General features: G+C 52.5%; 1 protein-coding gene and 1 long non-coding RNA gene across 3 annotated transcripts in view; one reads left to right on the top strand and one right to left on the bottom strand.

The window, feature by feature from the left end:
• Positions 1-12,447: 12,447 nt before the first annotated feature.
• Positions 12,448-19,351, top strand: LOC110147624 (uncharacterized). The gene is made up of 3 exons (XR_002316938.2): positions 12,448-12,521; positions 15,506-15,557; positions 19,018-19,351. It is a non-coding gene; the product is annotated as an uncharacterized lncRNA (long non-coding RNA).
• MAN1C1 (mannosidase alpha class 1C member 1) overlaps positions 16,080-22,279 on the bottom strand; it is a 149,501-nt gene continuing 143,301 nt past the window's right edge. For both annotated transcript variants that reach the window (XM_070458955.1, XM_020909260.2), the window contains 4 exons: positions 21,445-21,664; positions 18,786-18,958; positions 17,602-17,717; positions 16,080-16,853 (listed from right to left, as the gene is read on the bottom strand). In XM_070458955.1, the coding sequence (XP_070315056.1) occupies positions 16,733-16,853; positions 17,602-17,717; positions 18,786-18,958; positions 21,445-21,664 (630 nt within the window). In that variant the 3' untranslated portion in view covers positions 16,080-16,732. The remainder of the gene's footprint in view (positions 16,854-17,601; positions 17,718-18,785; positions 18,959-21,444; positions 21,665-22,279) is intronic.

Genomic DNA, 22,279 nt, shown 5'->3' with positions numbered 1-22,279 from the left:
CCTCTCCCCTGCTGGACCTGGCCTGGCCACTGGAATGGTTTTCCTGGATAACAACACTTGGGGGAGGGTCTTGGGCATAGAGGCGGGTGGAGTTTGAGAAAGTACTTTCAAGTCCCCAGAAACCTTGGTTCCACTGGGCCTCTTTTCCGTTGTATCAAGGGCCGGGGAGCCCAGGGGTGGCTATGCCTGCACTTCCCCACGAGAGGGCAGCAGCTGCCAAAGCCTCTGGACAGGAGTCCAGAGTCTGGGGAGCAGCCGTGCAGTCCTTGGAGATGACTGCCCACCCCAGGGCAGGGCAGCGCCCAGGTCTGGGATGTCAGGGGAGATTTAATAGGTACTTAGCACCCACTGTGTGCTGGACTTGGTGCCAGGAAATTCATGCCATCCTGTTTCATCCTCACGTCACCCAATGAGGCTTGTTTGCCTCATTTGAAAATTGAGGAGACTGGGAATTCCTTAGAGGTCCAGTGGTTAGGGGGCTTCCCAGCTGGCTCAGTGGTAAAGAATCCTCCTGCCAGTGTAGGAGATGCAAGTCAAGAAGGTCCCCTGGAGTGGGAAATGACAACCCACTCCAGTATTCTTGCCTAGAAAATTTCATGGATACAGGAACCTCGTGGGCTACAGTCCGTGGGGTCGCAGAGTCGGACACGACTGAGTACACACACAGGCGCACCAGTGGCCGGACTCCGGGCGCTCCCTGCTGGGCCCAGGTTTGCTTCTTGGTCCAATAACTAAGATTCTGCAAGCCACAAGGCAGGGCCCATACAGTAATAATAATAAACTAAAACTGAGGATCCTGAGCCCTGCCACCCAGGTCTGCCTGAGTCCAAATCTCTTGCTGTGCTGCCTCTCAGGGGATGGCCCAGCTGACTGGGTGGTGGGCATGGCACTGGTCTCTACCACCACTTCTGTCCTTCATGGGTAGCCAGCCATGACAGTGCCATGTGGCCAGGGCCCTGCCTCCCTAGTGCCCTAAATGACCTGGCACATAGTGGGCACTCTCATGTCTTTTGGATGACTGACGCCCAGGGACCAAGAGTTGTGGACCCTGGACCCAGCCCTTGCCCAGCTCTCTGGCCCCCCATCCTCCGAGGGACCCACAGAGGCCCTACATCTGGTGTTGGCTCCTGAAGGCGTCCAACTGTTCCACTTCCAACTCATTACTGCTGATGTTTGGGGACACCCTGCACACGACAGATGCTATTAGAAAACCAAATTCTGTTCTTTCAGGAAGCAAAACTAACGGAGCACAAAGCAGGTTGGGGGGAAGATTGATGAGTCAAGGCCCCTGGAAAATAAATGAGGGACGTTTTCTTCACCAGATCACTTTTACTTATTACACTTGCTTTTTGTTAAAGACAAGGACCCCACTGGTCTCGGTGGCCCAGGGCTGGAGAGATGTGACTGAGACTGGGAGGGGGCGTGCCTCTCAAAGTTGGGAGGTTTCTGGGCGGGGTGGGGTGCGGGGAGAGGGGTGGACTTAAAAGATTTGACTCAAGTCAGTGAAACTCTGGAAAAAGGGTCAATCTTGGGATCCAGCTCTGGGGAGACATCAGCTCTGGCATTGTCAGTGTCCCACTGGTGGGCATCCTTCCCAGGAGGGCTTGCCTCCAAGCCAAGGACCGGGGCAGAGCAGGACAGAGCCTTGAGAGGTTGGGCCCCTGTAGCCAGGGGCAGCCCTGCAGGAACTCTTTGGCACCTCCTGTGTGGGCAGGGTGACATTTGGTAGTAGCAGCAAGTGGAGACTGCACCAAGGTAAGTGGCATATTGGCCATGTCCTTCTCACCCATTAGCAGGGAGATCACTCATTCACCTACTGAACAAATAGTTACTGAGGGTCTTCTATGCTTTGTTCTGGGAACTGGGGATCCATCAGAGGATAAAACGAATCTCTTTTTTTTTTATTGAATTAACTTTTTAATTAATTTTAAAAAGGAAAGATATTGAGAAGGATGCTGGTATTGGCAGTGAGACACTGAAGGTCTATGATCTGAGGTCTGAGAGTAGACTAAGGAGTGGTTACCTCCCAGCCGCCACTTGACATTTGTTTCAGTTCATTCCAGGAGGGAAGAGAAAGGCAGGGAGGTAGGGAGTGTCTCAGCAAAGCTGGCTTCAGCTCTGGTCATCTCACCTACCCACTGCATTTAAGGAGCTCCAGGTTAAGAGTTTCAAAACATAAGGCACCTAGTCCGCCACTCAGGAGAAGGGAAGTCACTCCAAGTTCCCAGAAATCTCCTATCTCAGATCTGAGCGTGTCCAGGGTTTCAGCTGAGCTTTTCAGGCCAACCAGCAGTTACTTGGTCTGCCTGCGGCCTTGACCCCATCTCTGGGAAGGGCTACAGTCAGAGGGAGTAGGGGAGTCTAGCCCCCAAGCCTTTGGAGGCACAGTTAGACAGCGAAAAGAAGAGCCCTGGGCTCAGTGATTCTAGGAGGGAAACTGGTGTGGGGGGCATCTCTCCTGGGCTGGACAGTGAAGGCTGGACACACAGCAGATCCACTCCTATTGCAGCTTCCAGCCCCTAGAACTGCTCCCCGGCCTGTCTCAGCCTCCACCGGTCTCAGCTGCTCCTGAGATGCACCTGTCGTGGCAAGTCCATCTCCGGCCCCAATCTCTCCAGGGCCGATGTGAATCAGGTGGACAAAGCTCATTGGTTCCCCAACCACAGCCCAGTCAGTCCGGCTCCTCTTGTTCAGCTCGGGCTCTCTACCATGTGGCAGCCTGGTTTGTCCCAAACTCGCTCATGTTGCCCGATGGTTCCGGGTTGACTGCTCTGCCTGGGGCCCCAGAGGGTTCTTGCTCTGATACCCGGACTGCCCCCTCCTCACTCCCCTCGTGTCACAGCACCCTGGGTTTACTCAGCTGGACAGGTCTAGAGCAAGTAGAGTCCTCGGCCTTAGCTGGGCAGGGAAGGGTCAGTGTCTCGGACCCCGAGAGACTAGCAGGGTCGGGGCAGGGTGGGCAGGCCAGCACAAGGTCCTGTCTCCTACCGACTTGGAACCCTGCTCTGCTCTGGCTTCGAGTCGTCTGGCCGCAGCTGGTGGCGGGGATTCTCTCTCTGTGCCCGCCAGGATGGGGTTCCTGGGCTCGCTCCTCAGTGCAGTGGGGGAGCCAAGGGCCAGAGTCCCTGGTCTTCTAGATGAATCAGCGGAATCTCTGACTCCCGGGAAGTGAGTGCCCGGCGAGAGGGATGCACGCAGAGGAGGATCCCCTTGACTGTCAGGAGGGGTCCAGCCAGGTCCGAATGCGGGAGGTCACTGGGTGGAACACGGAAGAACATTCCAGGGGCAGCCAGAACAGAGGCAGAGGCTCGAGGCGTGTCTATGGCTTTGCGAGGATGTAGTCCAGTGGGTCTGGGCAGAGGGGGATTCAGGGCAGAGGTGGGGGTGCTGTGAAGGGAGAAGCTGCAGGAAAGACAGGCTGAGCTCCAGCCAGCTTGTGAAAAGCCTGGACTTCACGCTGGGGACAGTGCAGTCACAGTGGGGCGGGGCCTTCTGCCGCTGATGCACCTTCAGATGCTGGGGCCCGGTCCCTGATTCTGTGTCCTGGCTTCTGCCTCGAGGTACAGGAGTTCCGTGTGCACACCCCGGGTGGCCGTGTAGACCCTCCCACTGCTCCCCTGGAAGAGGAGGCAGGTGGCCTTGGTGGCTGGGCCACGGCCTCACACCCCAGCTGTGGCTCTTTCTCTCTCACACATACCCACACCCTCACCTGCCTGCCTTCTGGAAGCTTCCTCTTTTCTTCTGCTTCCTGTGTCCCTGGGGTACGGGTGCCAGGAAAAGGTGTCTCTCCTGCAGGGGGCTCTGCCACTCTCCAAGGAGTAAAACCACATGAAGATTTTTCTCTGGGCTTCCCTGGTGGCTCAGTGGGAAATAATCCGCCTGTAACACAGGAGACATGGGTTCAGTCCCTGGGTCAGGAAGATCCCAGGGAGAAGGAAATGGCAACCAGCTCCTGTATTCTTGCCTGGGAAATCCCACGGACAGAGGAGCCTGGCGGGCTAGAGTCCTTTGAGTCGCAAAGAGTCAGACACTACTTAGCAATTGGACATGCGTGCACACTGGCTCTACTGGGATAACAAACCTGGTGGGGATGGGGGTGAGGTCAGGGGGTAGTGTTTGGCTGTGTTTTCTTGTGTCTCTCCTCTATTGTTTAGGACCTTGGAAAGTCAGAGGGGTGATTTGCCTCACACCCAACACTAGCATCTTGGCAGCAGTAATAAGCCCAGTGTCACTTGGGAAAACTGTTGGCATTGCAGGAGTGGCTTTACCTGCCTGGACCCCATGGGCCTCTCAACAAAATAGGTACCTACTCTGTGCTGGTCCAGGAGCACAGCAGGGAAGAAGACAGACTGTGTACTTCCTCCCTTGGACGTAAATATTCTAGCAGGAGGAGAGAGATGATAAAACTCAGAGAAGATAGTTTCAGATAATAGTGAACTTGAAGGGGTAAGACAAGGTGATGTGGAGTGATGCAGGCAGGGGTACGTGACTTCAGCTAGTTCATGTTTACCCTGCAGCCTGAGTGAGAAGAAGAGGCCATTCTTTGGAGAATGGAGGCAAGGACATCCCAGGCCGAGAGAAGAGGAACCGGCAAGTGCAAAGGCCCGGAGGTAGAAATAAGCTTGGTGTGTCCAAGAAACATGAAGAAGGCAGAGTGAGTCATCAGGAGAGTGACAGGAGGAAAGGTTGGTGACAGAGGCTAGGGCCATGTCATCAAGAATCTTGCAGGCTGTGGCAACAAGTTTCAGTTAGATATGATGGGAAACCCCTTCAGGTTTTAAGCAGGGGGAGTGACATGTGATTTTATTTTATTCATTTATGCATCTGTGCTGGGTCTTAGTTCCAGCTCTTGGGAATCTTCCATCTCCCTTGCAGCACATGGGATCTTTAGTTGCAGCATTTCAAACTCTTAATTGTGCATTTGGGATCTAGTTCCCTGATCAGGGATCGAATCCACAGCCCCCTGCATTGGGAGAGCAGAGTCTTAGCCACTGGACCCCCTAGAGAAGTCTTTGTGATTTGTTTTTGAAAAGACCTTTTTTAATAGCCAAAAAAGAGAAGTAACCCAGATTTCTATTGATGAGTGGATAAACAAAAGGTGGTATAGCCAAACAATGGGTATTATTCAGCAATTAAAAGGAGTGAAGCGCTGACGTGTGTTACAGCGTGAACAAACCTCAGAAACATTATATTGAATGAAAGAAGCCAGACACAGAGACCACATATTGTATGATTCCATTTATATGAAATGTCCAGAATGGGCAGATCTATGGAGACAGAAAGTACATTAGTGGTTGCCTGGGGCAGGAGTGGGGGATGGGGAGGAGAAAGGATGTGCTAATGGATATAGCGTTCTTTTGGGTGGTATTGAATGTTCTAAAATTAGATTGTGGTGATGCTTGTACAACTCTGTGAATATACTAAGAAATATGAATCGTGTGCTCTAAGTGGATGAATTTTATGGCATATGAATTAGAATTCAATAAAGTGTTTTCTGGGTAGAGAAGAGACCGAGGAGAGCAGGAGTGGACGGAGGGAGCCAGGAGGCTCATTTAGTCTCCTTGCTGGGCTCGTGAGGAGCTGTGGGAAGATGCAGTCAGCCACGTGGTGGTGGAGACAGGGCTTGCTGATGGCTCAGGGGAGGGCGGTGAGACCAAAGACAAGCATCGATTAGGGCTTGAGCTCAGGAGAAGGAGGAAACAGAACAGGCTCTATCTTGAAAGCAGGACTCCATCTTGGGCTGGACTGTGGACTTTGAGTTATATGCCCAGTATCTATGGAAACGACATACCAACTGGAAAACCAGGCCCCCGGAAGGAAGAGCCCCAGGGCTTGTCCCTAGACTCTCCACGCCGAAGAGAATACCCTAATTATCTGTGTAACCGAATAGAGTCATACATTATATTATGCTTATTGGGGTATGACCACAGGCCTATTGATAATTGTCCACTACCTAGGCTTAAGGCGTATGAATCACGGGTTAACTTTGACTGTATCTTTCTTTTTCCTTTGTTCAGACTAGTTTCAGGGAAACTTGTACACTTAAGGTATGTAGGTTTTCGCAAAAACTGGTCAGGGTCCTTGGCTAAGAGGAGACTCTGCCTTGTGTCCGCCGGTGTAATAAACTGCACCCCGATATCTGCATTGTCCTTCTGAGTGAGTTTGTTTCCCGGAACGCGTGGCTATAACACGGGTAGATGGTAAGGCCATTTTTGGAAGTCTGAGAGGCCCAGGCTGGGGGGAACTGGGTCAGGTCTGCTGTGTGGAGATGTCCTGAGCTGCCAGAGAGGAGTCTGGGGCTGTGAGCTGCTGGACTGCAGACTTGGGAGTCGCCAGCCTCCAGATGACATCTAAAGCCACCAGATTCAGTGAGATCTCAAAGGAGAGTGAAGAGGCCTTTGGCCTCTGTGGCCGCAGCAGCTGAACGTGGTCCCAGATGTGGCTGAGCCTTGGAGTGCTGAGTGGCTTTGGCTGGACTCAACAGGCATGGGGCTGGGGCTGTGATTAGCCAGAAAATAGATTAATTGGAGGGGTCACGACAGTCTTTGGCTAGACTCTCAGACTGTCCAGGCAGAGAGATTTGTTTCCTGGGGTCAGGAGGGCCCACATGGACTGCTTTATTCTCAGCATCATTAGCCTGGCTGCCACCGGCGTGGCCTGGGGCCTGTGAACAGAGACCAGGCCCCACCCCTACCCTCGTTGGTCCGAGGAAGTGGGGAGCTGTTCTCCAAGGGCACCTGCGACTCTGAGGCACAGTCAGGGTTGAGAATCACTGGGCTGGCGCAAGCATTGTATTTTCCTGTGTGGGGTTTTTGGGGCGCTAAGCATTGAATGACAAATCCGGAAGAATTTTTCCTTTTTATAAAACCACCCTCCCCGCACTCCTGTTGCTCATTCAGGACTGGGGCCTGAAAGTTTCAAATGCAGAGGCAGCCAAGTTCCAAACAAGCCACAAAAAGCAGCGAATCTGACATCTGAGGGCCTTTAAACAGGGTTGGGTGCAGGAGGACGGTGTGGAGTTAAGAGCCCCACGCTCCGCCCCTCACGTCTGTTCTGAGCTGTGGCCAAGGAGAGGGCAGGGATTGGGGTCAACCTCCTGGTTTGCCCAGGACTGAGGGCCACCCAGTATGAAGAGCTGCAAGGCCAGGGCGGGCTGCGTTGAGCCAGCCGCCTACAGGGGAGGGACGAGTCTCAGGTGCCTCCAGGATGTTTTACTGCATAAGCTCTGATCTCAGCTGTGTGCTTCAGAGGTTTGAGCCACAAAGGATACACGGCCAGACAAAAAAGCATGAAGGTCCTTCTTATATGGGAGACAAGTTGTTACAGCTTGCCTCTTATCAATTGAGACAGAGGAAAACTCAGTCGAGTTTTTATAATTCAAAGACTAAGAAGGGAATTAAATTTTGTGCTGAAATTAGTGGTGGACGAGGTCAGCAGAGGACTCACTCTGGGGAAGGCAGGTATTGACAGGAAGCAGCAGAAAGATTTTCTGGGGGCTGGAAATGTTGTGTCTCGATGAGGGAGGTGGTTTTAAGGTCTGTGTGTATACGGGTCAACATTTCTTCAGCTGTACATTTAAGATTACTGTCCTTTGCATGTGTTGCTGAATCTGCATTAAACCTAAAATGTTTGTTGTTTTTTTTAAGTAAATATTTCTATGACATTAGGCACCTTCAGTTTTCAACTATCTTTCACTCTATTTTCAGTTCGGGGCAGGGCTGAATATAAAATAAGAAAACCCCCTTCCAATCTTTTAAAGAAAAGTTTCATTTAAAACCTCAAGAGAAGCAGGGCTCATTAGAAACATGGGAAAAAGAAAGTAGATTGACGGGAGGACACGGGGTTGGAGGGGAGAAAGGGAGGGATTTCCTTAAGGGCACGATGAGCTCTGAGCTCGGAGACAAAGATGAAAGGGAGGAGGAGGCGGACAGTCTCGAAGGAGGTTGCAGGTAATGAATTGTTCCTCAACAGGAGGGATCCCATAGAGACTTCAGAGAGAGAGGCAGGATCTCAGACAGGTCTGATGTTTCCTTGGGGGGGGGGGGGCAGGTCATCCTTAGGAGGGGGGCCCTTAAAGCCACGGTAGGCAGCAGCTGTCAGGGCAGGCCCGTTGGCCAGTGGGTCAGCCTTGGGCAGGGAAAGTGTGGAGGTCATATGGTGATTGTAGGTGAGGAGCCATGGACCGGAGGGAAAGCCCTGGAAAGGTGCAGAGTCAAACCCTCCAGGAGGTGCCAGGGAGACCACAGGGCAGAAGGGGAGGGGGTGCGCCAGGCATGTAGGTGTAATCCAGGCCTGTGGGGGAAGCTTCTGGAAGGCCGTTGTCTCCTGGTTAGCATTCCCCACGAGGGGAGGGCGTAAAGGTGGACAGAGGTTTATGTTTGAGACCTGGAACTCACTGACTTCCTGCCTGCCACAAATCCAGAAGTTTCCAAAGGGAAAAGGGAGAAAGACCCTGGGCCCCACAAACAGCCTTGATTCCGCACACACACGGGAAGGAGAAGCGCCGTCGTAGGAAGCAACTTCTATTTTTTAAAAACTCAGCTGGGCTTGTTGAAAGGAGTTTGGGGGGGCGGGTGGACAGAAGGGAGTGGAAGCCGCAGGAACAAAGGTCAAAGGGAAGCTGGGGTGGCTTGAAGTCTCCCAGGCCCGAGACCAGAGGAAGCCAGAGGCCGAGGACTGGCCGGCAGAGGGCGCTGGGCTCTCTCTGCACTCCCGAGGGCACTGGTTCCAGAAGCTTCTGCTAGGAACCCAAGAATGGTTTTCCGCTGAGACCGATGTAAGGGGAGTAAAAAGAGGATTCTTAGGCATCTCCACTCAGAAGTGAGAGGAAACTTTCAAAAATGTAAAGGAGGTCATCTCAGGCCCCAGCTTAAAACCCCACCTAGCTTCTCGCTGCTCTCCGAGGAAGGGCAAGCTCCGCCCAGTTCCGGAGGCCCTGCAGGCTGGAACCCGGTCAGTCCGATCTCTTGCGGTGGGACCGCGTCTCCCCCTGGCTTGCTGCCTTCCGGCCCCTCGGACAGACCAGAACTTCCTCTGTTGAGCCTTTGCGGCGGGGACTGGCTGTCTCCTCTGCCCGGGACGCTCCGTCACACGTGTCAGCTCCCAGAGGAGGCCCTGACCTCCCCGTCTCCTGTCCTCCCCGTTCCTCTCACATGTCCGCTGACTGTGGTCTCTCCGCCTGCACTCACCTTACGAATATGTCTGAGGTTTGCTCACTAGCCTGGAAGTCCTGTGGGAGCAGCCACCTTGTCTGTCGTGTTCTCAGCTGCAGTTTTGGCACCTCGCTCTTTGTGCGGCAGAGATGGTTAATAGCTACTTGTTGAATTACAAAAGCCTGGAGGATTCCGGAATTGAGGAGGCCGGGGCAGCAGCCATGAGCCCCATAACCCAACCTCAAGAACTTACTGGATGGGAGAAAGCACAGCCAGCCTGGTAGGAGATGGATCTGTTACACACATGGGGTCCCCTGCTCATAGGAGGGCTGGTAGCTGTGACCCTGGACAGAGCCCACAGCACCGGCTGCCAGCAACCAGGAGCAAAGAGACCTAGTCATTGAAAATATGCTGAATCGGACTTCCCTGGTGGTCCAGTGTTGAAGAATCCATCTGCCAGTGCAGGGGACGTGGGTTTGATCCCTGGTCCAGGAAGATTCCACATGCCTCCTGGCAACTAAGGACTACTGAGCCTGGGCTCTAGAGTCTGTGCTCCAGAGTCTGTGCTCCACAACAAGAGAAGCCGCTGACATGCCAAGCTCTTGCCCCACAGCTAGAGAATAGCCCCTGCTCGCCACAACTAGAGAAAGCCTGCACACAGCCAAAAATAACTTTAAAAAAATATGCAGAATCGGTACCTGGAGAGAGTCCCACGCAAGTCCTAGGACTGCCACAGTTGAAATTCTCTAAAGAATTTCAGAAGATGGAAACATTCCTGATGCCTCCATTCTTGTGAGGTGGCTGAGCACGAAGGGGCTTCTCCCCCCAGGTTAGAGGAAGTGGCCCCCGATGCTACACTACCTGGCCTTTGGGGAGCTGAGGCCTTTCTCCATCTGGGACTCTCTGTCACTGCTGTGGTCCCTGCATGATGAGGGCATCTGAGTCTGATTCGCGGGGCTCTGGAGCATCATTTTCAGGGATAATGGCCAGAGGGCGTGGAGTTTGCTTGTTGATTCTAACCTCTAGCTGGTGCTGGGATTCTTCACGTCCTGTTGAGTCTGACCCCAGAAAAGCAAGATGCTCTAGAAACTTGGGATCAGATTAAGTCAACACTGGGGGTGTTGACAGGCATGTAGGAGATGGCTCAGGAGGCAGCTGGGGCTGTAGGAACCCTAACATCCGAGAGGCCCTGACATCTAAGGAAAACAATTGAGAGCAGAATTTTTATTCTGGTCAAGATTGAGCAGAACAAAAAAATTGGAGAAGGAAGAGTTTGGACTTCAGTTTCTTTGGATTTTGGTTTTCATCACAAAGGAGGTTTCATTGTGAATTTTATTTATTTTTTGAGGAGAGAATTCATTGGAGGGTGTTTGTATTGTTCAAAACAGGGGGCACTTCTTGTTTGGTTTATGGCAGGACCTCTGATGAGCACACACACAGTTGAGGTGGGAATGATATGGAATGGAGATGGGCCAGGCATGGGTTTTATTCTGGGGTGTGGGGTGGCCTTGGGGATTAGTCAGCATCGGTGCTCCCACATCTACCTGCGCCAGGGTCACTCGAGAGCTTGTTACAAGAAGACTGCCGGCGCCCCCAGAGCTGCTGATTGCGTCGGTCTGGGTAGGGGGAGCGGTGCCTGAGAACTTACATTTCTTACAAGCTCCCGGGTGCTGCTGGTGCTTCGGGCTCGGTTCCACACTCTGGGAGTGTGACCTAAGGATGCTTCAGCTCTGAATCATTCTGTGGCCCAACACAAAGCCCCCTTTTCAGGTCTCGGGGGAGCTCCCGAAGGAAGAGTGACTGGGGGCGAGGGGGTCCCGGTGGGGTCAGGACCATCGGGGCGTGCTCTACCCTCACCGCCAGGGAGACAGCCAACCCCTGACTGCAAGGTTGGCCAAGAAATCCTAGGGCTTAGGAGAGGGAAGTCAACGGGTGTGTTTGTGTGTGCATATGAGTGTGTATTTGTGTGCTTGTACGTGTGTGTGTTTATGTGTGCACACATAAGTGTGTGTATATAGGTGTGTGTGCATGTGAGTGCATGTGCATGTATGCGAGTGTGTGTGTGAAACCTTTTCCTCAGCATGCTCTCATCTCAGCGCCGACTGGAGAGTGATAAACAAGTCTGGCCTGTCTCCTCCCTCTCTCCATGGGACAAGGGCTGGGCTGATCAAGTCGGTTTTCTCCTGTGTAAATAACTGCTGGCCTTGCCTCGCTTTCAAAATTCTAGGGAGGATTCAAGGTCTCTAAGAAGAGGAAAGAAAGATAGGACCTCAAACACGTTCCAAAGCAGAGATGCCTCTCTGCCAGCATCCTGGACGAGCTCTCAGCCTCTTCCTCCAGCCGGCCACTCCTGCCTGAGCATCCTTCACAAACTGACCGGCCCTTGGAAGCCCTTGGACAGCCTATGAAGCTTCATCCCAATTTCCCAGTTTTTGCAGATTCAGGGCTAACGGCAATATGATTGTTCCATGCGAAAAGCAGAAAATGTTCAAATTTATTGCTTTGAGAATTTGGTCTCTCTTGGGCCTGGTTGATGCAGTTTCCTTCAAGTTTCATAGCATTTTGTTAAAAGAAGAATTTTTGACAGTAGTATTTTGCCTCACATTTACTCGAGGTTTATAGTTTATGAAGAGTGTTCACGTAATAACGATAATCACTGTAGATATTGACTTCCTGACCGCGGAGCTCAGTTAACCCTGGAAACCACTCTCCCTTTCCACAGATGGAAAAGCAGAACCCCAGAGAGATTAAGGGGCTTGCTAAGGTCACACAGCCCAGGGAAAGCACAGGGTGGAACTGAACCCAGGTCCATTTGGTTTCAGCCTGCGTTCCTCCTCTCCTTTGTCCTTCTTATCTTCAGCCTGACTGAATGCATTCCAATCTGCAGAAAAACTGAGTGAGAAAAACACAAAACAAAGCAAAAACCAGAGGCTTTTGCAGAAGACAGAGGCTGAAATGCATATAAAAATAAACGCGTGTGTTCAAGGGAACCCTCAGGTCCCCAAACAATATGTTTTGTGTAAGATTCTTCCTATAATGATGCAGGTGGTGGGGGGTCCAGTGGGGCAGGTCGTCAGCGAGCAGAGGACTGACTTTCTCAGTTTTAGGAATGCACTGTCCAAACGGTGGCCAGGAACCACACACAGCTATTTAAATTTAATTAAAATGAAAAATTTAGTTCTTCAGTCGCACTTGCCGCATTTTAAGAGCTCAATATCCATATGTGGCCGCCCTTTTGGACAGCAGGGATCTAGAACATTTCTATTATCACAGAAAGTTCTACTGTATAGCATTGTTCTAAGCCCCCATCGAGCCTGCTCCTGTCTTATCCTGACTGTCCTGGAGGAGGTGATAGACCCCTCTTCTAAGGTAGGTTCCTCTGTAGTCAAGGTACCTATGGTTGCCATCCCAACACCCAAGTCGCTCCACTTTACTCTGGAGAGGCGACAACACAAGGGAAGCAGATAAAGGCCAAAAACCGAAGGAGTGGCCATTAACTCAGGCCGTGCTTCTCAAAGTGTGGCCCAAGGACTGGCAGCATCAGCTTCTCCTGGGAGCTTGTTAGAAACGCTCCATGCCAGACTCTCTGAATAAGGACCTGTGTTTTAACAAGACCCCCAGGTGATTCAGGTGCACATTTAAATTTGAGAAGCTGTGACTTAAGAGACAGGCTGAGCAGGATCAAAATATTGTCCCAAATATAGGAAACCAATCAGATATTTTTAGACACACGAAAAAATAGCATCAGCACCCTGTTCCCCCAGTAGTGTGTGATTAAACATGAGTCACAGAGGCCTGAGCATCTCTGCACCACGTGATCAATCAGCATATTTCCTAGGTTAGGCCCCTTGGGGGGAGCTGGGGGGAGCTGGCCCATTCCCCACCCCTAGCACCTTCTTAAACCAAGATGAGGTCACCTCTCCAAAGCAAAGAGAGCTAAGACTCACATCCTGGGTCTCAGGGATGCTGCCTTTATATCAGATTTTCTATTTTTGCCTTTTCTTTCCAATGCATCTGGCTTTGAACTTTGTAAATTGCCAAAGACACAATGCACTGTATAAAGTCAGCCTGAACAAACACACAGTCCTTTAAAGGGAAGCACCTGGCAAAGCACGGTCTCCCCTTCCCGGGGACGCGATGTCCTTCCTGCAGGCCCCCGTGCCTGGAGCCAGGTGCTAACGAAGCTTTCTGGGAAGGAACCAGCAACAGACAGATCCATGAAGAAAACAGGTGGAAGAGGTGGTTCCATCCGCCAGGAGGGCAAAGATGAGGCTTAAAATGAGCCTGGCAGCACACTGCCTGCCTTCCCACCACCACCCGAGCTGGGGACGGAGAGGTCTGCTTCAGGAATGGTTCCAGAGCTCGGATTCCTCCGTCATTGTGGATGACGCACCCTTTTATTCCCCTCTCCTCTCAGCCTACCTTGGGTCTTACTTATTTTTATCCCCAGAATGGAGTTAAGTTGCCAAAAGGATGATATTTCTCCACCTGCAAGGGCCCTCCTGGAGGATGAATATTAAAATATTCATTTTTACAACTTGCTCCCAGCGATAATGCAGACAAGAATGCTGTGGGGAGGAGTTGGGGACAGCGACATGGGCCCAGTGGGGAAGCCTGGGGCCTTGGGGAACTGCTCAAAGGCTCTGCCATGAGAGACATCCCAGGAATTGACTCCAAGGGGTTGGACCGGGGAAAAGGGGAAGGGGCCAGTGTGCTTTCGTAACTCTTTATAATGCTGAGAAGAATCAAAGTCATGCCTAAGAATAGTCCTGCTGTTTTTGCCTTGTCAGCAGACAGATGTGTCGTTTTGGTAGCAAACCTCATTTTTTTCTCCAGGGAACAACCCGTTGCCCATTGCATGGGATCTTGGTGGGTCTGTCGGTCAAGATGCCTCACCCTCCCCTGGGCTGGGGCACGTGACCCAGGTCAGGCTGTTTGGAAGCTCGAGTCCTTGAATGGAGACACACAGTAGAATCTGGAGCAAATATTTGGATTCACCCGTCCTGGTGGTGGTGCCTGGGGAGGCTGCCCCCTGGTTCTTGCAACCTGGACCCCTGGCAATATCCTCTTCCCTGCCCTTCTTGAGGTCTGGCTGTTCACTCTCCTGAGATTCCTTGAGCCACTCCGAGGCATTATAATACTGTATTATTATTATTAATTTTTTTGCTTAAGTTAGAAAGAGTTGGTTTCTATTATTTGTAGGTAAGAATCCAAACTGACACAAACCCAAATGCCCAGAAATCAGGGCTTAAAAGCATGATCCAGCCCACGATGGAGTACCACACAGCCAGGTACAGCAATGAGACACGTGAACAGAAAAGATGTTTATAACGTGTAGTTCAGTGCAGAGCAGATTATAATAAAACAGGATGCCATAGTATGATACAATGCTTGCAAAATACACTCTGTACCATCATAGAAAAAGGCCTGGAAAAAATATAACAGTATTTATTCCGGGGCTGATGTATTCAGTATTTCCCTGATGCTGGGAAAGATTGACAGCAAAAAGAAGGGGGCAGCAGAGGATGAGATGGTTAGAGAGCATCACTGACTCAATGGACGTGAATTTGAGCAAACTCCAGGAGATAGTGGAGGACGGGGCAGCCTGGCGTGCTGCAGTCCATGGGGTCTCAGACATGACTTAGTGACTGAACGACAACATTTATTCTGGAGGGTAGGAAGGGGAATGATTTTTCTTTCAGCTTACCATAAAGATATTCCTAACCGTTCTATAATATTTGTATAATAACTCTTCTGTTTTGCTTTTTAATAAAATGGGCCCAAGCAGGTGACACTTTCTTGGTGCCTGTCAAGAATGATTTGCGGGGTTCAGACAGCAACTTATTTACCAAATGCCAGGGCTCCTGCTACAGCCACAGCTCCCTTGTAGCTCTGACTACTGTTAAGAAGATGCTGGAAACGTCTGAGTCTCCACAACAGGAAGCAGCATCTCCCACAAGCCTCAGGGCACCAGCCATATTCTGCTAACGAGAACCTTATGAGGTGGAGGGTCCACCCTCTGCTTGGTGGAAAAGAGAGGTTCAGAGAGACAAGAGACCTGCCCAGGTCCCCCCAGTGGGGGTTTAAAGCCAAGTCACCTGGCCCAGGGCCACAGCCCCCCAGGGTGCCTCTCAAGTTCACTAACAGCCAGAATGAAGTGGCTGAGCCTGGAGACAGACTCAGAACCATCTTGTGAAGTCAGCCAGGTGGACACGCTGCCGAGGGGTGAGGGTGAGAGAGGAGATGCTCTCTCCAAGGTGCTGGGGCCTGAAGTCTCTGCCCTGCAGAATGGCCGCCTCCCAGGGGTGGCAGTCACATGGAGAGCAGATCTGTGGGATACTCTTCCTTTTCAGGTCTCAGCCTGAAGGTCATCTGGTCACAGAGGCTCTTGACCCCTCCTCTAAGGTAGGTTCAGGCATCAGTGCCTCGGCCTGCTTGTCTCCTTTGGAGTGTTTAATGGAACTCTTGCAGTCATTCTGCTCCATGGTCTGTGTCTCCCTGCTTGACTGTATGCTCCCTGAGGGAGAGGCTTCTGACTGTTCCACTCACAGTTGTGGCCCCGTGTCTGGTCCCCTGCAGACACTCACCAGGTAGCTGCAGAACAATGGAATAGATGAACGCCGGATGGGGGCAGTGAGCAAAGCATGGAATCTGGTCTCACCTCTGCTTTTATTGGCTGTGTGACCTCGGGCATGTTGCTGCCCCTCTCTGGGTCTCTTCCAAGCCATGAAGCAAGTATAAATATCCAACTTCATTGAAAAGGTTGGCCTCACCCTTGCTGAGTTTCTCAGGACCAATGTAAGGGAAGGTAATAGAAGTTGGCATCTTTACTAAATTATACCTTAAATCAACTGCTGGTTGATTATTCTTTCTGATGATAACTCTGCAGTGGTTTCCCCATGAGTCACTGATGTGCAATGAACCCAATTGTATTTCTTATTCAATAAACTCTTTTATTGTAACTTTACAGATTTTTCCATTACAGTAATGAAAACAGCACTAGTGATTCATAACTGGCCCAAATCAAAGGGGAACTCTTTCTCAAATTATAAGATAAATGACACATAATTGAACATATAGTAAATGTTGGGCAAAAGGAATTAAAAACATAGAAAATGGGGTCAAGATTTTGTATGTTTGTGTATGTGAGTGCAAACACTTTAAGGTTTAGTTTATCAGGATGACAGCATTTTTGAAAGCACATGATTTTGAAAACTATACTTATAATCTGTGATAAAAACACAACTGTAGAGAAAAGGCAAAATCAAGCAAAACCCAATAAACCGCCAAAAGGAAAGGAAGTGAATCAAATCCATGAGGCTGCAATGCAAACCTCCGGTGCTTTGGCCCTGGAATGGCGAGAGAGCAGGCTTCACAGAAATTCTCTGTGGAAAGGAATGTCTGGGCCTGGTGTGACATCTCCGCATCTCCAAGTCCTGTCTCCTCACAGAGGAAAAGAAGTCGCTCGTCCAACACATCGGCTGGGTCTGCCGGGCAGGGGCCCACGTTCCCAATCCGTTTGAGAACAACCCCTAAATCTAGAAGAGGTGACCCGGGAGCGGCAGGGATCCGGGTGGGCGTCAGCCCCCGCCCCGGCCGGAGCTGTCCGAGTGGTTCACGGGGAGTGGGTGGGCCTCTGTGTTGAACACCCAGTCTTCCAGGGAGAGCATGTCATCTTCAGAGAACAGAAGATAGAGATACCTGTGTCCAGCGGGGAGGGAGCAAGACAGCCTGTCAGTGCTCTGGGGAAGGGGGATCTACTGCGAACAGAGCTCAGAGCGCGGGGGGGCGGGGGGGGGGGCCTCCGGGACAGGCCTGTGCCCAAGGGGCAGGGAGGTCGCAGACCCCAAATCTGTCCAGAGGGCCCATCCCTGAGAAGGAGCTGTGGATGCCAGGGGGCACATCGAGCTTTAGGCCAGATGGAGCTGCTTCATCCTGCCTCTGCCCCCAGCCCCCACTCTGTACCTCCCCCCAAACCAGCTTCCCCTGATGGAAGGAGCAGACCATTCCCATCCATCCTGAAGGGCTAAAGCACAAGGGACCTGCTTTAGGAAGCCGCAAGGAAATGGCGGCCAACTTCTACCCCGGAAAGGAGAGGATGGCGCAGCGGCTGAACTCCTGTGGTAACTGGTACCGACATCATCCTGGTGATTACTCTGCCCATTTTACAGAGAACTCAAGTAACAGGTTGAAGCAGTTCACTTCTCACACAGCTAATGCCTGTGTGCATGGAGTCCGGCCCACCTCACTCTGCATGGAGAAACTGGCCTGGCCCAGGGCCCCCACCCTGAGTGAGACAACCCCCTGGTTCCCAAGCCCCATCCCTCCTGGGATGGCAGAACCTGACTGATGGTGATGGTGGAGCCTGCCCCTCCCGCCTGTTCCCTGCCTCCCTAAGAAAAGATGGAGCTGCCTTCTGGAAAGAACTCTGGCCAAGCCCCCAACTCACTTTAGAGTCTCTGCCAGAAAGAACGTCTGCTGCTTGTTGTCGTGGTTGGGAACCTTACTGTACACGTCCTGGATCCCAGAGAACCCAGCTTCCGTCCGACAGTATTTCTCCAAGGCCTGAAGAAATGGAAGGCAGATTCATATGGGGAGAGGAAAGGTCTCCCCAAGACTCACGCCTGCCCAGTTCTTTAACAGGCATGCGCCACCCCCCTTCGGCTGGCGACTGCAGCATTTGTGGGAGCAGCAGGCCAACTTCCTCTCAGGGTTCAGCTGCCCTGCGTGAGCAGGCTCCCTGGGCCCCGCCTGGGAACTCAGAGGAAGCTTTTCTGCCTCTCGGAGAACTAGACTGGCCTGACAGACTCCCTCACGGTGGCGGACAGAGGGCAGGGAAGGGGCCGGTGATGTTCCTGGCCTGGAATGTGGGGACTGGACTTGGCTCGCCCCAGGGATTCCCTGCAGAGATGTGGTCCTTGGGCCAGAGGCTGTGTCCGCCTTCTGCACAGAAATGCAAGGTTGACCCACTCAGCATCTATGGGTGGGGCCCAGGGAGACAAAACACGTGGCCTTCAATGGTCAAGAACCAGGGTTCTCAGAAAAGGAGGGGGGCTCTGGCCAGTGCAGCGTGTCCGTGGGTCTAAGCAGGCCCTGCCCTCTGGCAGAACATGTGCTCTGGGTGGTCTGGGCCCCCCCAGGGCAGTGGGCCAGGGCAGAACAACAGAGGGAGCTCAGCATCCATCCAGGAATCTTCTGGAGTCCCCACCTACCCCAAAGAGGGGACGGATTGGAGGAGCAGAACCCAGAGAGGGGGAAGCCCAGGGCTGGGCTGGCTTTGGGGAGAGGAGGCAGGTGAGCTGGCAGCCTGCTCCTGTTTGAGAGGAGAGATGGACAGTCACCTGTCCAGGCTTCAGGGTCAGAAGGCGGTGACCCTGTGTGTGCTGGGCCGCCTCTGGCTAAAATCCTGCGTTTGCCCCTCCAAATCTGCTGACACTACTCAGCACTCAGCCCTCTTCACAAGCTCCGGGCCTGCTCTGCCTGGCCGGCGACTCTTGGCCCTGCAACCCAACCTTGACCCTTGGCACTCTCAGCCTTAGCCAGATGCCAGCCTGGCTGGCCCTTCCTCTGGGTTTTGGACCCTGGCTGTGGTCAGCGGCCCCTGCCACCAGTCCACCACCCCCCGCCACTCACCGTCACCACTTCCCAGCCCCACTCCCTGTAGATGGGGTCGTGGGTCTGCCGCCACAGGTACATGTAGCTCTCCACCACCTCCGGCCGTAGGATGTAGTAGCTCTCGCTCGTCTGTGTGGCCACGGCCTCTCTGCCCGAGTTAAACCAGAAGGCCTCGGGCCCCAGTTTGGTATCTGTGGGGAAATGACCAACCAGAAGCCTGGGTCAGACCTCCCATCTCCTTGCTCTTCAGGACCCTGCTGCCCCAGGACAGATGGAAGCCTCTGGAAGCCCTGGCCGGGACTGGTTGGTGATGGATTGGCATGGGCTGGCCTGATTTGCCTGAAAAGCTGCCTGGCAGAGGTATAGCACCCCTCTTGGCCTAAGTTGGCCAAAGCAAGACCCTTAGGCCTTGAAACATCGGCAGTTTTAGATCCTGAGAATCCAAACGAACATCCCAGCAGTTCAGCGAGACAAAAGTTTGGGTGGTGTGCCCCCCACTGTGTATTTTAAGACCTTAGTCCTGCTAAGATGTTAACCAGAGCTCAGTCAAGAAATGGTTGCAGGTTTAAGCACATTTGGGGAACAGTGGGTTAAAACCAAGTAAAAGTCTCTTGTCTGCCGACCCTTCTTTAATTTGCTAATGCAATGATGCTTCTCCATTGCCAGCCCCCCACTCCCCACCCCACCCCACCTTCTCTGGGAACCGCCCTTCCAGAGCTGACGGTTTGCAAGACTGCTGAGGTGGAGATGAGGGAAGATTTGCCCAGAAGGCATACATATTCAGGCAGAGGGAGCTGAATAAAGAAGGCCTGCTTGAGGTCTGGGTTCTGCTGTCCTCGTCTGCTTTTGGTCAGTTTGCTGCTGTTCCTATTTTCTTATAACCACCACTGCAGCCACCGTGGATGAGTTCAAGGGCTGGGCTGGGCGCTTTACATTCATTTCAATCCTTAAAGAAAATGTTGCTTTGGTTAAGGCAGATATTATCTGCCTCTCATGCATGTGGAAACTGAGCATCAGAGAGGCTATGTGATTTGTCCAAGTTAACACAGCAAGCTGTGGCTGAGCTGGGGTGTGACCCCGGATCCGTCTGATGCCCTTTCCCCAGGCCGTCCTCTCTCTCTCTTTCTCTCCTGGGTCCAGCTGTCTAGGTCCAAAATTTAGGGGATGTGGGTCAGATCATCTTCCCTTTAATGCCTGCCCATCCTGTCTGGTCAGCGAAGGGCCCAGCTCTGGTCCTAACGTGGCCCTCCCCTCCTCCCCTGAGGGCTCAGGACCCCTAGACACTCTGGGCTGCTTTTTCTCAGGGACAGATTGGAGCTTTGCAGGACATCCTACTCATTCATGGAGGGCTTCACGGAAGAGGAATTAGGCAGACCCTGGCCCCTCCAATCCTCTCAAGTGGTGGAGCCGCTCATGGTCATCAGAACCCAGCCATTTTGCCAGGCTGTCAAAGGGGCGAGGGTGAGAGTGACCGCGGCAGCCATCTGCGGCGGAGCCGGGCTGGCTGCAACAACATGCTCGATCAAGTGGACTGTCTTTGATGGTCTGGGCTGATTGTCCCCAACAAATAGCAAGCTTTTTATCATTCCTGAGATTTTCTGTTTGTTTACGGTGCTGACAGAGGCAGCTGTTTGAAGAGAACTGAAGACCAGTTTTAAGGACCCACTGGGAATCGCTGGCCTCCTGAATACAGCCCCAGGAGCTCTGGATTCCACTGTTGGACTCACACACTCGTCTTCGGTGGACCATTAACAAATGTCTCCCACAATGCTGGCTGAAGGTGCAGGCTGAATACTTCCCATGTGGCCTAGGAGACCTGTGTTATGTTCCCATTGAACAGATGAGAAAACAGAGGCCACCAGCTGGGTGAGTGGCAGAGTGGTACTCAAGCCAGGAATTTTTTTTTTTTTACTGCAAATCTTGCGTGGATCCTCTCCTCCAACCAAAGCTGGAATTACAACTCAGAGCAATGGGCCCCTTTTGGGGTCCCGGGGTGGGCATCAGAAGACCTGGGTTCCAGCCCCACCGAGCTACTCAGGTGCAGCGTGGCTTTGGCTTAGCCACGGTTTCCCCACCTGTACAATGAGGAGGTGGGTTCATGGTCACTAACGGCGGCTTCTGAGTCTAAAGTTTGGCAGTTCTGCCGTGAGGGCTGGCGGGGATGGTGCAGAAGCTCCTGAGCTTCCCCCGGGGGTTCTTGGATCAGAAGGTGATTATGCGGGTGGTGCCAGGAGGTGGTGAGACCCTCTAAATAGGAGGATTCCAGGGAGGAAAGACAGGGTACGTTGCAGGGTAGGGGCTCAGGGAGAAGCAATTTGCTAGGCTTAGGAAGCAAACGCTTCCAGCTCTGTGCCCCTCATGTGGGAACTTGGCTGGGTCACTTCTGAGCCTCAGTTTCCTCATCTGTGCTGTGAGGGTCAGCAATGATGGGTGTCGAGTGCTGAATGATACCTGGCACAGGCAAAGTGCTTAACACAACACCATGTTCCCTGTAACTGAGGACACAGTCTTGGTGTATGGATAGCACACCCCTCATTCAAATTCTGCATAACCCCTAAGGCGAGCCAACCCTAAGTCCATGCGTTCCCTTCACTCACTGCCACTCTCCTGGTCTTTCCAGTTCTTCCTGCTGTCTAGCCTCAGTCTTTCCTGCTGCCCCTTCCCCTTGCAGGGTTACCTGAGCGGGCGTACGACTCGTGGCACGTCTTGGTGATCTGGGCTGCGAGCTCTCGGTAGTGGGCCCTCTTTTCTTCCTTGGCATCCTCAGCGCCAAGGGCGATCATGCCCCCGGAGAAACAGGCCAGGTGCCCCATCTTGTGGTCCAGGATCCCCCCTCGCCACTCGGCGATGTAGGTCAGCCCCCCGGGAGAGACATTCACCAAGTGGGTCTCTATTGCCTGGGAGCAAGGTGGGAATCGGGCAGGGAGGAAGGGCGAGGGAGGGCGTAGAGAAGGGAAGGGAGAGGACGGAAAGTGAACATTTTGGAGATGCAGCAAGCGCAATTCGCAATTCAAGCCCTCCATCCCAGACAAACAGGGCCTGCTGACCTTGGCTGGGGGTGGTCCCAGGCGGGGCTGGCGGGGGTTTCTGCCACTCACTCAGCTGAGGCCTGCTGCTTGCTGGGGCAGGGTGGGGGGCTTGGGCACAAGGCAGCTTCCCCAGGGTGAGTCTCTTATACAGATTTTTAAAAATCCTTTACGTTCAAACATTTTTAGAAAAGAATCTTTAAAAATTATTATCATTCTCCATTATATTCTCTGTTTCCTGCATTGCAGGCAGATTCTTTACCAGCTGAGCCGCAAGGGAAGCCCATATCCTCTGTTAAGGAATCTTAAAATGAAGCCTGGATGGCCTGTGGATGGGCTCAAGGTGGTCCAGAATTCCCCTAATATTGTATGTGACACTTTAGAGCATTTTCAAGGGAAGAGGATCAGTTATATTTGATCAGATTCTCAAAAGGGTCCACATACAATAAGAGCTGCCCCCTGTGAGCCCTTAACAGAGGCTTTCTC

Source organism: Odocoileus virginianus, chromosome 30 (genome assembly GCF_023699985.2).
Source record: "Odocoileus virginianus isolate 20LAN1187 ecotype Illinois chromosome 30, Ovbor_1.2, whole genome shotgun sequence".
NCBI classification, from domain to species: domain Eukaryota; kingdom Metazoa; phylum Chordata; class Mammalia; order Artiodactyla; family Cervidae; genus Odocoileus; species Odocoileus virginianus.
This window is presented reverse-complemented; position numbering and strand designations above follow the sequence as displayed.